At 41.5% G+C, this 15,974-nt stretch overlaps 1 protein-coding gene across 1 annotated transcript in view; it reads right to left on the bottom strand.

Annotated features, from left to right (window-relative positions):
- The window catches only part of LOC139458366 (multidrug resistance-associated protein 1-like), a 49,979-nt gene extending 37,311 nt beyond the window's left edge, over positions 1-12,668 (bottom strand). The window contains exons 1-3 of the mRNA XM_071239775.1: positions 12,367-12,668; positions 6,285-6,458; positions 1,642-1,764 (exon numbers count right to left, since the gene is read on the bottom strand). Coding sequence (XP_071095876.1) covers positions 1,642-1,764; positions 6,285-6,458; positions 12,367-12,405 — 336 coding nt within the window. The 5' untranslated portion in view covers positions 12,406-12,668. The remainder of the gene's footprint in view (positions 1-1,641; positions 1,765-6,284; positions 6,459-12,366) is intronic.
- Positions 12,669-15,974: the final 3,306 nt, after the last annotated feature.

Consider the following 15,974-nt stretch of genomic DNA (forward strand, 5'->3'; position numbering starts at 1 on the left):
AATGGGCTTCAGCGACTGCACCAATGTCAGGGGTCGAACCTGGTTTGATTTGTTTGGGTTAGTGATATTTCGGCGAGACAAGTGAGCCGGGAACTGGACCAGATGGAGCTGTGGTCTGTTTGAGGTTTGCATATAACCAATATTATATTCACTCACTCGTGTACTCGGAAACATATGTTACACACTACAGATTACCCATGTTATGCAGTGAAATGATGGATTGATGGAACAATGGAGTGATAGAACGATGGAGTGATGGAGCGATGGAACAGTGGAGTGATAGAACGATGGAGTGATGGAACAATAGAGCGATGGAACAATGGAGTTATAGAATGATGGAGCGATGGAACAATGGAGTGATGGAGCGATTGAACAATGGAGTGATAGAACAATGGAGCGATGACACAATGGAGTTATAGAATGATGGAGCGATGGAACGATGGTGTGATAGAACGATGGAGCGATGGAACAATGGAGTTATAGAATGATGGAGCGATGGAACAATTGAGCGATGGAACAATGGAGTTATAGAATGATGGAGCGATGGAACGATGGTGTGATAGAACGATGGAGCGATGGAACAATGGAGTTATAGAATGATGGAGCGATGGAACAATTGAGCGATGGAACAATGGAGTTATAGAATGATGGAGCGATGGAACGATGGAACAATAGAGTGATGGAGCGATGGAACAATGGAGTTATAAAATGATGGAGCGATGGAACAATGGAGTGATGGAACAATGGAGCGATGGAACAATGGAGTTATAGAATAATGGAGCGATGGAACAATGGAGTTATAAATGATGGAGCGATGGAACGATGGAGTGATGGAACAATGGAGTGATGGAACAATGGAATTATAGAATGATGGAGCGATGGAACGATGATGTGATAGAACGATGGAGCGATGGAACAATGGAGTTGTAGAATGATGGAGCGATGGAACAATGAAGCGATGGAACAATGGAGTTATAGAATGATGGAGCGATGGAACAATAGAGTGATGGAGCGATGGAACAATGGAGTGATAGAACAATGGAGTTATAGAATGATGGAGCGATGGAACGATGGAACAATAGAGTGATGAGCGATGGAACAATGGAGTGATAGAACAATGGAGCGATGGAACAATGGAGTTATAGAATGATGGAGCGATGGAACAATGGAGTTATAAAATGATGGAGCGATGGAACGATGGAGAGATGGAACAAAGGAGCGATGGAACAATGGAGTTATAGGATGATGGAGCGATGGAATGATGGTGTGATAGAACAATGGAGCGATAGAACAATGGAGTTATAGAATGATGGAGCGATGGAACAATGGAGTTATAAAATGATGGAGCGATGGAACGATGGAGTGATGGAACAATGGAGCGATGGAACAATTGAGTGATAGAACGATGGAACGATGCAACAATGGAGTCATAGAACGATGGAGCGATGGTACGATGGAGTGATAGGACGATGGAGCGATGGAACAATTGAGTGATAGAACGACGGAGCGATGGAACAATGGAGAGATAGGACGATGGAACAATTGAGTGATAGAACGATGGAGCAGTGGAACAATGGAATGATGAAGCGATGGAACATTGCAGTGATGGAGCAATGGAGTGATGGAGCCGTGTGTACCTACCAGTGTAGCCAGCCGCACAGCAGCTGTCGTATAAAAGGCCGGAGTCTTTGATATGCTGTACGGCTCCAGTTGTCCTGATACCACTTCAGCCACTGCCAGTCCCACTAACACCACCTGGACCACCTGTAACACATACCCGGTATATACATACATGTACCCACCCATCCATCCATCCATCTATTCATCCGTCTATCAATCCGTCCGTCAATCCATCCATCCACACGAACTAATAACGACAGCATTAGTAAATACACTATTTTCCCCGCTTCATGCGGGGATTAGTGTGCCTATCACCTCAGCTTAAACAAAACCGACACTGGAGTAAGATGATTTAAAAAAATTCATGATTTTAAAGCACACGATAGTGTAGTTCGTCACTCATTCTTTCCGTGTTTGGTTGGCCTGGCTCAGATTATTTAAAGACCGCCGTGGCGTATCTGGAATACTGTCTGCTGCACAAACAAACAAAGAGGAGTGTTGCTGGTTGCGGCGTTGGGCAATAACTTACTTTTTCCAACAGATTCTGTGAGTGGCTGGTGCTGCCAGGAGTACATTGCACACTTACACTTTTCGTGAACACCTGGTGTCATCACTGATGTTCAGCGATCCATTCATGTGGTTTATATCACTATTTGCTTTCACGCCCAATGGAATCTGTTTCGGCAGATAATCTTCTGGCTCTGACGTTTAGAACTATCCTCTCACAATTATGATGCTTGAGACAGAAATTGAAATGGATATTCCTTGTCGAAAACATTGACAACGCCCGTGAATGCCCTCATTGGGTATCTAGCCGGGTACCGAGGTCGTGGTGGCCACGCCCAGATACCCCTGCGAATCTGACATATTATGAATGACATGCGGTGACAAAGAGTTGGTATCCGGTTAAAATCTTTTTCGTATTGATTAAAATGATAGTTTCGAAACAGCGCTGAAACAGATAGGGGCGGGAGCAATTTAGGCAAGAGTGTGCCTTGAGAAACAAATATATATTGACATGGCAGTTTATGTTTGCATACATAAGTTTGCGTGTGTGAATATTGCAAAAACAGTTTACAAACTAGTTTGTGGCGTGTGCCAAACAGTTGGCGATAAAGGTAATATTATGGTAACACAATCGCATATAACGAATCAGGTATACGTGTATGTAACTGAAAATTGAAAGAATTCTTGTTAAACGCAATTATTATGGCTTTTTAATCATCACTCATTCCTGCAGCAGTTTTTAAAATATGTAAAATATGTTTGTTACTCTATGGCTGGGAAGTTCTGTGTAAAAAATATATTGTTTCAATGAAGACTTGGGTAAGAAATAAATCTACCATGTCTGAAATGTTGCACATTTGGGCCAAAAAAATGCAGATTTATTGATTTTCCAAAGATAAGATATCTAAGATTCAGCAGTTGAGTATTTTACGAAGTCGTTTTCTTTAAATGTTTAAAGGTCTTAAACCAGGATATATTTGAAAACTTATGACCATGCAGCAGTGTTCTTTGAGTGCTGACTAATCGCCTGTACGTACAGTTCATTTTGTATATATAATTGAGCTCACTCAGATATTGACAATTGAAAATCAAAACTATGAAAAAATCATCTGAGACGTGTATTCTTTTGGCTGCTTGGTTTCGCACAGAACAATGAATTGTTTCATGCAAATCATTCTTCCTGCTAAGGCCAATATTATTCTCCTCACCCCTCCCCTACTTCCAGCATTAAACAAACTTAACGAATATCAAAACGCGAAGGGAGATGACCCTTTGCATTATCAATAAAACATTTTTTCATCTTATCTATATCAATTTAGAAGGGAAATTACGCATACCTTTTATGGTATTCCTGCGTACATATACGGGGACTACGCATGCCCTTTATGGTATTCCTGCGTAGATACACGGGGACTACGCATACCCTTTATGGTATTCCTGCGTAGATACACGGGGACCACGCATACCCTTTATGGTATTCCTGCGTAGATATATGGGGACCACGCATACCTTTTATGGTATTCCTGCGTAGATACACGGGGACTACGCATGCCCTTTATGGTATTCCTGCGTAGATACACGGGGACTACGCATACCCTTTATTGTATTCCTGCGTAGATATACGGGGACCACGCATACCCTTTATGGTATTCCTGCGTAGATACACGGGGACCACGCATGCCCTTTATGGTATTCCTGCTTAGATACACAGGGACTACGCATGCCCTCTATGGTATTCCTGCGTAGATACACGGGGACCATGCATGTCCTTTATGGTATTTCTGCGTAGACACACAGGGACCACGCATGCCCTTTATGGTATTCCTGCGTAGATATACGGGACCACGCATGCCCTTTATGGTATTCCTGCGTAGATACAAGGGGACTACGCATATCCTTTATGGTATTCCTGCGTAGATACATGGGGACTACGCATGCCCTTGGTGGTATTCCTGCGTAGATACACGGTGACTACGCATGCCATTAAGGTATTTCTGCGTAGATACACGGGGACTATGCATACCTTTTATGGTATTCCTGCGTAGACACACAGGGACTACGCATACCCTTTATGGTATTCTTGCGTAGATACACGGGGACCACGCATGCCCTTTATGGTATTCCTGCGTAGATACACGGGGACTACGCATACCCTTTATGGTATTCCTGCGTAGATACACGGGGACCACGCATACCCTTTATGGTATTCCTGCGTAGATACACGGGGACCACGCACACCCTTGATGGTATTCCTGCGTAGATACACGGGGACTACGCATGCCCTATATGGTATTCCTGCGTAGATACACGGGGACTACGCATGCCCTTTATGGTATTCCTGCGTAGATACACGGGGACCACGCATGTCCTTTATGGTATTTCTGCGTAGACACACAGGGACCTCGTATGCCCTTTCTGGTATTCCTGCGTAGATACACGGATACTACGCATGCCTTTGATGGTATTCCGGCGTCGCTGTACTACATGAAACAACATGTTCATAACAAATAACTCATTACAAACTAACAGTTTTCTTACCTGTCTAAATATAACATCCTATACAGTACATGTACAACGTACACGTGAAGATCCGGGTTAGATTAGCAACCCATGCCGTTAAAGGCGACTGTGCTTGTCGTAAGAGGCGACTATCAGGATCGGGTGCCCAGGTACGCTGACTTCGTTACATGTCATCGTATCCCAATCGCGTAAATTGATGCTCATGATGTCAATCACTGCATTGTCTGGTCGAAACTTGATTATTTTCAGACCGCCGTAATAGAAGCTGGAATATTGCTGAGTGTGGCGTTAAACAAACAACAAACGTATGTTGTACACGTTCGATTGTTGTATCACACATGATACACACAGAAAGATCCATCGTTAATATTTGGTTCTATGTTTTTTTTTCAAATTGAAGAATATGTGTCCGATGCAAATGCGTATATGACTATGGGAGAGAAATGCACTTGATGTGGTTATCGACTGTGTAGTCACACTGAGTAGAAGGGTCCCACCTTACGTGTGCTTCACCAAGGTACATATATCATGTACATGTAATAACACCAATGTCAGCGGCAGTCATAATAGTACCATCACACGTAAGTGCATATACATATACATGTAGATGGGTATAGGAAAAGATACTCAATATACTCTGATCATATTCATGCAAAAGAAGGAGATGCCTGCAATCCAATCACACTGTAGCATATATATACTACTCATAACAAGTTAAACAAGCTATAATCCGCGGATCATTCGCGATTGATTCGCGGAGACTTCGCGAACTATTCGCAATGTGACTTCAGAACACGGTAATAAAGTTTTGCCTTACAGTGTAAAGGGGATGACATGAGTGAGTTCATTGCTGTTCACGCAGCTTTTAGCAACATTCCAGCCACATAATAAAGAAGGGCATTCGAAATGGGCTTCATTCATTGCGCCCATGTGGGGAATCGAACCCGGGTTTTCAGCCGGGCGCGAACGCGTTAATTGCTAGACAAGCTCATTGAGAATGATGGGCATAGAGAGACAATTTCAATATTTATACTGATACGTTGTTATTTATTAATATTATGAAATTAGAAAACTGTCAAGTTGATAGCTTGATACTGTTGTCTGCCAGATGGTAGCAACATTTTTTTTTATTCAACTGTTTTAAATAATAAATGTTGTATATTTATTACAAGATTTTATCTTCCTTACTCAATGCTAGTTTTATAGGCTTAACATGATACCGTTATAATTAGGCCATGTGTCGAGAACACAAAACGGCATCTGATAACGGCATCTAGTCCATGTCAGTCACGAGCATGCTGTGTGAGTCATACACAAATACGTGTTGTAATGGGAGGGTTTACTCAAGTGTAAATTAACCGATTGCTGAAAAAAGCAGTCACGTATAATGACATTCGGATCGTCTCAGTCCAATAGGACCAAGGCCTTACATATTCTGTTTGTTGTTAATATTCCAACTACATGACGGCGGTCTGTAAATAATCGACTCTGGACCTGACAATCCAGTGATTTACATCATGAGAATCGATCTACACAATTGGGATGCGATGACATGCATCAACCATGTCAGTAGGTAAGACCACAGCGTTAAACAAATAAACAAACAAACAGAACTTGAAGTTTTTTTCTGAACTCACTATTTTGGCGATGCAGAGTTTTGACAGGGGGTAGTGCTGGCGTATGTGGTGAAGGTAGTGCAGGAAGACAGGGAGGGTGGCCCACAGCCACCCACACGGCACCCACGTCAGTACCGTAGTCTGGAAACATGGCGTGAACTCAGGCCAAGTGTTGTTGGTTAACAAGTCCAGATCCTGCAAGACAACACAATATTTCAACATGAAGCATTACGAAACAGGATAAGTTTAAAACGAACTTTCTCTCATAGCATTCGCTGTCGAAGTTGTCTCCCTTTGCCATGCCAGGATCCTCTGAAAATGGTTCGAATCATGGAATTACCGGATTAAGCAGGCTTGCCCACCAGTATCATATCTGTGGTAATTACTCCTACCTTGCTAACGAGTAGACCTGGGATGGGTGACTAGTATTTCTGTTTCTTAATCCATTTCCTCGTGCGCTGTTCTCTCTATTCATGGAGGGGAGGTGGGCTAGCATAATGGTTAAAGCGTTTGCTTGTCACGCCGAAGACCCGGATTCGATTCCCCACATAGGTACAATGTGTGAAGCCCCGCTGTTATATGGCTTGAATATTGCTAAAAGCGGCGTAAAACCACACTCACTCACTCAAGTTCATAAATGTCACGACAGTATGCTCTTATATTTTCTGAGGATGTGATGTTACTGTTATGTTGGTGAAACCGGCGTAAAACAAACTCACTCTTATAGTATACATAATCATAATGGACTAAATCCAGACAATAAATCATGCTCAAAACGCACTGATAATTAGCCGAGGCGTTGGCCTTAAGCTATGGCCGCCGTGCAATATCAAGGAAGGTGTAAGAATAGTCTATCCATGTATACACTCCCGATCATATGCACGTTTATGCGAATGTAGACAACCAATTGTTTGATTACTAGTTGTTGTTTAACGCCGCACTCAGCAACATCCCAGCTATATGACGGCGGTCCGTAAATAATCGAGTCTGGGCCAGATAATCCAGTGATTGATATCATGAGCATCGATCCACGCAATTGGGATCATTGACATGCATCAACCAAGTCAGCGAGCCTGACTACCTGATCCCGTTAGTCGCCTCTTACGACAAGCATAGTCACCTTTTACGGCAAGCATGGGTTGCTGATGACCTATTCTACCCCGGAATCTTCCCCGGCCGGCTGTTGAATGCTGTTTAAAGCAGCGTTAAACCCAACTCACTCACTCACACCGTATGTTCTTAACAACTGTTACAACATACGGGACAATACCGCACGCTGTTGTCATCTCACAGTGAACTGCTTGTTGTAGGTTAAACGTTTTTTTTTTTTAACGCAACTCAACAATAGTACAGCTATTTGACGGCGACCTGTAAACAATCGATGCTTGCCGACAAGGCGACTATGCTTGTCGTAAGGGGCGACTAACGGGATCGGGCGGTCGGGCTCGCTGACTTCGTTGATGCTTGTCATCGTATCCCAATGGCGTTGGTCGATGCTCATGATAACAATCACTGGATTGTCTGGGGCAGACTCGATTATTTACAGACCGCTATCATGAAAATGAGTGCGTCGCTAAATAACAAACAAAACACTGCGCTTCCATTTGTTCTCTATTTAATCTTTCTTATTCAGTTTCTGTTTTAATTTCGCCTCGGGTATATCTTAGGGTCAGCCATATTGTATTGGGTGTGTGGGGCGCTAGGTTACGCTCGTCACGTCGAAGACCCAGGTTCGATTCGTCACATGGTACAATGTGTGAAGCCCATTTCTGGTGTCCCCTGCAGTGATTTTGCTGGAATGTTGCTAAACGGGGCGTAAAACTATACGCACTCACAATTAGTGGTTATAACATGTGTGAACTCGGCACTTTTAACGTGATATATTACACGGTACTTGACCTTTGCGTTAATTTACTGTGGCGTTATTGTAATGAGGTGCTGGGCGTTATTCCGCTCAGAATCATTTCCTTACATGACGAACTTCCCGATGTATTTATATCTCTTGTGACTATACGTAGCTGTCCCTTCTGAATTGAGTTTGTGAAACTTTAGTTACGAATAGGTACAATGTCCTTCACATAACCTATATCATTTCGTGACTTAAAGGTCATGATTCGCTCTGTCCTGGGTTGAATGCAAGTTGGTCCTTGAATACGATCCTTGATTACGATCACCTGAATACGATCCCGCTGATTACGATCCCTGATAACGATCCTTGATTACGATCACCTGATCACGATCATCTGATTACGATCATATGACTGTGATCCCTGATTACGATCTTTGATTTCGATCCCTGATAATGATCCTTGATTACATATCACCTGATTACGATCATCTGATTACGATCATATGATTACGATCCCTGATTACGATCTTTGATTTCGATCCCGCTGATTATGATCCTTGATTACGATCCTGACTACGATCACCTGATTACAATCTTTGATTACGATCCCGCTGTGTATGATCCTTGATTACGATCCCTGATTACGATCACCTGATTATGATCTTTGATTACGATCCCGCTGATTATGATCCTTGATTACGATCCATGATTACGATCACCTGATTATGATCCCTGATTATGATCTTTGATTACGATCCCTGATTATGATTCTTGATTACGATCCCGCTGATTACGATCACCTGATTATGATCCCTGATTACGATCCTTTATTACCATCCCTGATTACGATCCCCGATTACGATCCCCGCATATGATCCTTGCTAAGACTCGTCCTCGTCCATTTCACAGCCCATACAATCGTCTGTTGCAAGTGTTAAAAATTCTGCTAAATACTAGCCAAACAGCAGGACTAGCAAGTCCAATAAATTGCCAGTCCGGTACCATCTTGTAACCCCTTTTGGTGTTACGTCGCCGGGGATCTTTTTGGCTCCCTCGCTCTATAATTAAGTTACACCAATGTGTGTGTAACTGTGAACAGAGTGTTAATACATTGCCCCCTATGTGTGTCTCATTCACTCTCTCCAGTTCTCTCCCTCACTCCCACCCCTCTCTGTCTCCCCCACTTCCTTTGTCTCTCTGTATAACACCAACTTCATACAACCTAATAACGGGGTGTGCTCGTGGGTTTCACCGAAGTGGTAAAGGTCTGAGACCTGTATCACTTCGGGCTTTCCTCCCACATTAAGCTAACACACTGTGATATAACTGGAATACTGTTAAAAGCGGCGTTAAACCTAACTCACTCACTCAATAATAACGGGGTTCTTCCTTCACAACAGTACATATATTGCAGTGACAACAGTAAATATAATGTGCATTAGCGCTACCCGCGCTAACCGACTGATCCACACAACTAATGCCTAAAGCGCTTTGTCAACATAGTAGGCGGATTTGGTATTGAGCCAGACTTGCCATATATTGACCTCTGTTTGATATTCAAAGTTTAACACGAACAATGGATACTTGGCAGTACAATGCAGGTCATAGTTCGGCATACATGACTCCTGTAGCCGGGCTAATACACGTGGCCTTCACCTTCACCTCCAGTGCCTGTTTAATGCCATCGAATACAGCTCACATGTTGCTTGGCTTGTGCGTTGTCATCGACTTAAAAGGCTTAAAACAATGTAACACTCGTTAACTTGTGACCCCGACCAATTGCAAGTCGTTATCGGCACTCCGCATGTGTCGAACTATGGAAAAATCCACACATACTCGATAGTACTTCGAATTTACAAGTTTCACCGGTAATTCAGTTTGATATTTTATCTTTTTCACAGCGGTATTTGTATCTTCTTATGTCAAAACAAATAAACAAACTATGTCATGACCTATGCTCGGCTTGTCAACAAGCAGTTTCTCAGATTTCTTCAACGTATGTCCAAAATAGAAAACCTCTTACAGACATTTTTATCACATATTACAATCAAAGATAGCGATTGTACTGGAGTAGGGGTGACATATGGCGTATGTATGACAAGGCCTCAAGGACAACAGTGACTAACCACGTGCTGACCCACACTGTGGTCACGTGACGGACGATTTATTTTAAAACAGTTTCAAGGGATTTAAAATGATATACTCTATTTTCTTCAGTATGTGGGGTTCGTATAATACTCTGCCGCTGGTCAAATTACAGTTGAGTTATAGATAAAGTCTTTATCTTTTACTCGCAAAAATGGCCATGGCCAGTTTGTTATAGATCATTCTTTAGTTTAAATTAATTAGCTAAATTATTATTACGAAGTTTTGTTGATAAAGTTGGAGGTCAAGGTCATGAAACAGCACGTGTGTACCTAGTGACCCTAAGCCATCTTGAAAACCCAACTATGGACTCCGTGTTGTTGTGGGGGGAGCGTCTGCAGCGAGGGCCGAAGGTCCGAATTAGGAGATGAGGTCTGGACACACACACACGCACGCACGCACGCACGCACACGCACGTACGCACACACACACGCACGCACACGCACGCACGCACGCACGCACACACACACACACACACACAGACACACACGCACGCACACACACCCACACCCACACACACCCCGAACCAGTATTTCCCGACCTGTCTGTGTGGCATATGTGCGGACATAAAACAAGTATATTAACAATCATGTTATGAGACTTTCAGATGATCGCGTGACAGTCTCTTATACATATCAGTGACAGACGTGGTGATGTTGTGATTTGACAGAAACATGTCCAAAAAGTAGCATAAAAAGTACAATTTTCATTACCAGTATATACTAGCGGAGATATGATGACATCAGCTACAGAATAGGTACTGTTCGATTGGAATAACAGTAATTTGGATGAGACATGTGGAGTGTATGTTAGACAACAAATAAGACAAACAAACAAACAAACAAACAAACAAACAAGAAAGAAAGAAAGAAAGAAAGACTAACACGAAAAAAAATAGCAACCTGATTTGTTAAAAGGTTGACATCCTAGAAGAGATTCTTGTGTCAAGTGAATCCTACTACCCACTGAATCCTAGTACTTACTGTATTTGACTGAACTCATTTTTTATACCCACAAAGGTCGTTCCACAGGGCCACGTATAGCCATACTTTACTGACTGTACTGGTTACACTAAAAAAAGACACTCTTTTTGTTAGTGTGTCAGTACAGTATGGCTATACGTGGCCCTGTGGGTCGTTCAAAAGAGAATAATAATTTCCTGTGAATCCACAGGAAGTTGATCTTGTTTCATAAAAAAATTGTAGACTTTTTTTTCGTCATATAGCTGGAATAATTATGCGCGAGATGTTAAACAGCAATCACACAAACAAAGATCCTCAATACAACGCAATAAACATCACGTGTGGCACATGCCTCGTTGCAAGCGTATTGCCGTGAGCGGCCTGAACATGGGTTTCTTGATTTGAAGTATGTGTAATCATACATGTTCTGGGACAGGAAGTTTTACTATATATGTGGCCAATATATGTATACACGAGATACACATATAGCAGTGTGCCTCATTTATACATTTAGAGTTATACAAGAACACAACATTTTACATCCCCAATATTGCATATGTTTCTATTTTTATCATTTTCAGTGATATGAAATATATTCCTATAATGTTTATTTGTTTGTTGTTTAACGACGCACTCAGCAATATTCCAGCTATATGACGGCGGTCTGTAAAAAATCGAGTCTGGACCAGACAATCCAGTGATTGATATCATGAACATAGATCCACGCAATTGGGATCGATGACATGCATCAACCAAGTCAGCGAGCCTGACCACCCGATCCCGTTAGTCGCCTTATACGACAAGCATAGTCGCCTTCTACGGCAAGCATGGGTTGCTGAAGACCTATTCTACCCCGGATCTTCACGGGTCTATTCCTGAAATGAAATATTGAGTACGTGCATATACTACCATATATAAACCACAGAATGTGTAGTATAATAGTATGCAGTATATGTAATATATGAATAAGATTATTAATATCATATAAATTAGTCTACATGTTGAACGCTTAACATCGTTGTCAAGCAATCATGAATTCATATACAAAGTCTTAAATTTCATATATCGATCGACGCAAATATAAAAACTATTAAACTGTTTAAATGAAACAAGTATACACATCCATTGTTTTAAAACAAATCCGTACCCAAAGTCGATCGTTGCCACAAAACCCGTCGTACACCATGTTGTGGCGGCAATTGAACACTTGTGTGTCAGCTGACCTCAATGGCTGGCGGTAGTTTCGCAGTCTTTGTTAGCCTACTGCGTTGTGCCTTTGTCGTCGCGTTATCCATGCACTTGGAGTCCTTGGTTAAAGCCCACATGTACCTCTGTCAAAGGAAATCCAAGAACTGAACCCATCCTTGTTAAGTAACTGTTAAAAAACTCCAATGTCAGCATTGTCGGTGAAATACGTTCGCCGAACGGTTTTGTCTTATCGCTGGGAAAACCCCTGGTGGCGGTTCTATATTTGGAACAAGCCACGCTACGTCACTCTCGTGCAACAGCCGAGATGTGTGGTGAAATCGACACGTGTTATGGCTAGGCCTCAAACGAACGCTTTCACGATAAACTTTTTGGTTCTTGTCTTATCGTTATTTGTCCGATCTCCTCAACTGTAATGTTAGCACGTACTGTAAAATAATCTAACATTATAAGGTTGCCGCGGAGTATTATCAAGCTTTTCGCTTTTTTTCCTTGTAACGTGACATGAAACCCGCTGACGTATCGAGTGCGTTCAGTGCAGATTACCGAATTATTCACGAGTCAGACCTTTCAATTCACATGTGTTCGAATCACCCAGACTTCGAATTTAATTTTCATTATTATTCAAAAATATAATATTTTTTTAAGCATCCTTTGTAACATAACACAATGAATTTTCCACTTTAAAATCTGGTAATTTATTTAATCACTTCATTATTTTGTTTACTTTTCCGTACTTTTTACAACAAATTACAGAGCCCGAAAGAAGATAAAAATTGTTGAAAAGTGCAAGGCCTTTTTACATATAATTGCTTGATTTGTGAATCTGTCGACCCAAACATTCACAAATGTGGTATTAAATCAAATATAATTAGAACCGTCTCTTTTTGTCTGACGTGAACTTGAAGGAGGCCAATAAAAACGGATGTAACAATTTGACATTTTGTAAAAGAAGATATATAACTTGAATCTATTTCACTAAAATTCTTTTTCGCCCCACTGACACTATTATTTAGGGATCAATTCTACGTAAAACATGTTAAAAAGCTATATTGATAGAATAGTGAACGCACGTTTCTGTTGTCTCCGTCTACATGTGCAGCCTGAGTTGTGTTAAATTTAAAAAATATATTTTTGATTGCTCTTATATGCACGGGGAACGTGTCGCCCGGTCGTGTAATTCCAGCGTCGTAATTCACGTGCCAGAAAAAAATAGATCCCACGTTCTTCTTGATTGTGTTTCTGGCTGTGATCACGCCAAACCCATGCTCTCGGCATCACTACTGCCTTTCCTCCCACAATGCAACTGATAAAACAACAATATGGCTCAAAGCGCCGATAAACCAACAACAATTTTGCGTTAATGCCCCGAAAGTGACACATGTTTGTATATATCTTGTTAAAAACATTATTAACAGAAACGTCACGCTAGGTATACATATTGTTAAACATCATAATTAAAAAACAACAAGCACATGTTATAAATATATATTTAATAATAAATGAGTGCATATTGTTGTTGGTTTAACAAGTATTGTGATATTTTGAATATCGTTTTTTATATTGGTAGCGATTGGTAGACTGGCCTTAATATTAGGTTCGTGATATCATTAAAAGGACATTTTGTAAAGACATCAATTCAACAAGCACTTACACCTGGACAAGATGACGAAACAGACATATCCTGCTATCATGAAAAGGACAGGTTCAATGTTTCTCAAAATATCATGACGAAGATTTTGCAATCGATACAGACAAAAATCTGATATGAAACTGTATGCAACTGTATGAAATATTGGGTCGGTAATGAACAAATAAATCCCAAGATTTGAATAATGAGTCTTATATTCATGATACACATTTCTAAATACATTCAATTGTCAAAACAATGGATGAACTCACACAAGATGTTAAACTAACACTGTGTTGTTTCAAGCGCTTTGAGAGGGATTGAGTAAATGAGTGCTGCTTTACGCCGTATGAACAATTTCGCAGGTAACTGTAGCGCTACATGACTGTACATGTATATTCGTTACGTGTAGTAATGATAACAGCGTAAAATACCTAAAGTTAATCAGTGTGGGGCTTGGTGGTGTCTCTGCGAGATGTAGTGACCATATTCCTCACAAGGATGCTAAAGCAGTACGTTTGCTATATAACGACTCATCAACGTGAAAACAACGAAACAACGCTGCTACGACTCACCAACGTGAAAAGAACAAAACAAAACTTCTACAACGAATCACCGACATGAATACAACAGAACAAAGCTGCTACAGCGACTCACCGACGTGAACACAACAGAACAAAACTTCTACAACGAATCACCGACATGAACACAACAGAACAAAACTTCTACAACGAATCACCGACGTGAACACAACAGAACAAAACCTTTACAACGAATCGCCGACGTGAACACAACAGAACAAAACTTCTACAACGAATCACCGACATGAACACAACAGAACAAAACCTTTACAACGAATCGCCGACGTGAACACAACAGAACAAAACTTCTACAACGAATCACCGACATGAACACAACAGAACAAAACTTCTACAACGAATCACCGACGTGAACACAACAGAACAAAACCTTTACAACGAATCGCCGACATGAACACAACAGAACAAAACTTCTACAACGAATCACCGACATGAACACAACAGAACAAAACCTTTACAACGAATCACCGACGTGAACACAACAGAACAAAACTTCTACAACGAATCACCGACATGAACACAACAGAACAAAGCTGCTACAGCGTTGTTAGAACGCCCTAAGGACGTGAACACAACGACAGATCAATGCTACTGTGATAAGCAGTCAAGCCAGTACAACAGAGTGGGTATATTGCAACGTGATCGCAACTGTCTGGGAAAGGGAAGCAGCCAGTCGTGGAAGTTGTCTGACGTCATCCACGCTTTCGTGTTTTATTCGGAGCGGGCCTTAGCTTCTGGATAAGATCTCTTCCAAAGTCACGTTTTCGTCTGGATATACCGATTACGAAGAGCTTATAACTTGATTGAACCATCGGCATTTGCACATGCAATATTCCCCCAACGTATCTAATAGGCGTCCATTGACAGCAGAACAAAATAGAAACGTGGCAAAGGTCGGATGTTGACTTGCGGTGTGTTCTCCTCTCCATGTTCAGTATTCTTTTCTTACATGTTCTGTAAGGCTCCCGGCCGAGCTATCAATTCTAATTAATGACACAAAAAAAACTAAAAAGGAATGTAGTCTATTTTAAGTTTAATATAAAACAAAAAAGAGCAAAACCTTTATAGGAAATCCCTACATATTTTTCGCCCTTTTCTGACTTGAACTTCATATTACATCCACCCTTCTAACCCAACTCCCGTCATAAAATATCCCCAAACAAAACCTATTCAAGTCCTTCACCCATAGTTCGCTCGTCACGCCGAAGACCCGGGTTCGATTCCCGACATGGGTACAATGTGTGAAGCCCATTTCTGGTGTCCCCTGCCGTGATATTGCTGGAATATTGATAAAGGCGGCGTTAAACCAAACTCACTCAC

Source organism: Haliotis cracherodii, unplaced genomic scaffold (genome assembly GCF_022045235.1).
Source record: "Haliotis cracherodii isolate W230 unplaced genomic scaffold, xgHalCrac1.p SCAF_12, whole genome shotgun sequence".
Taxonomy (NCBI): Eukaryota; Metazoa; Mollusca; class Gastropoda; order Lepetellida; family Haliotidae; genus Haliotis; species Haliotis cracherodii.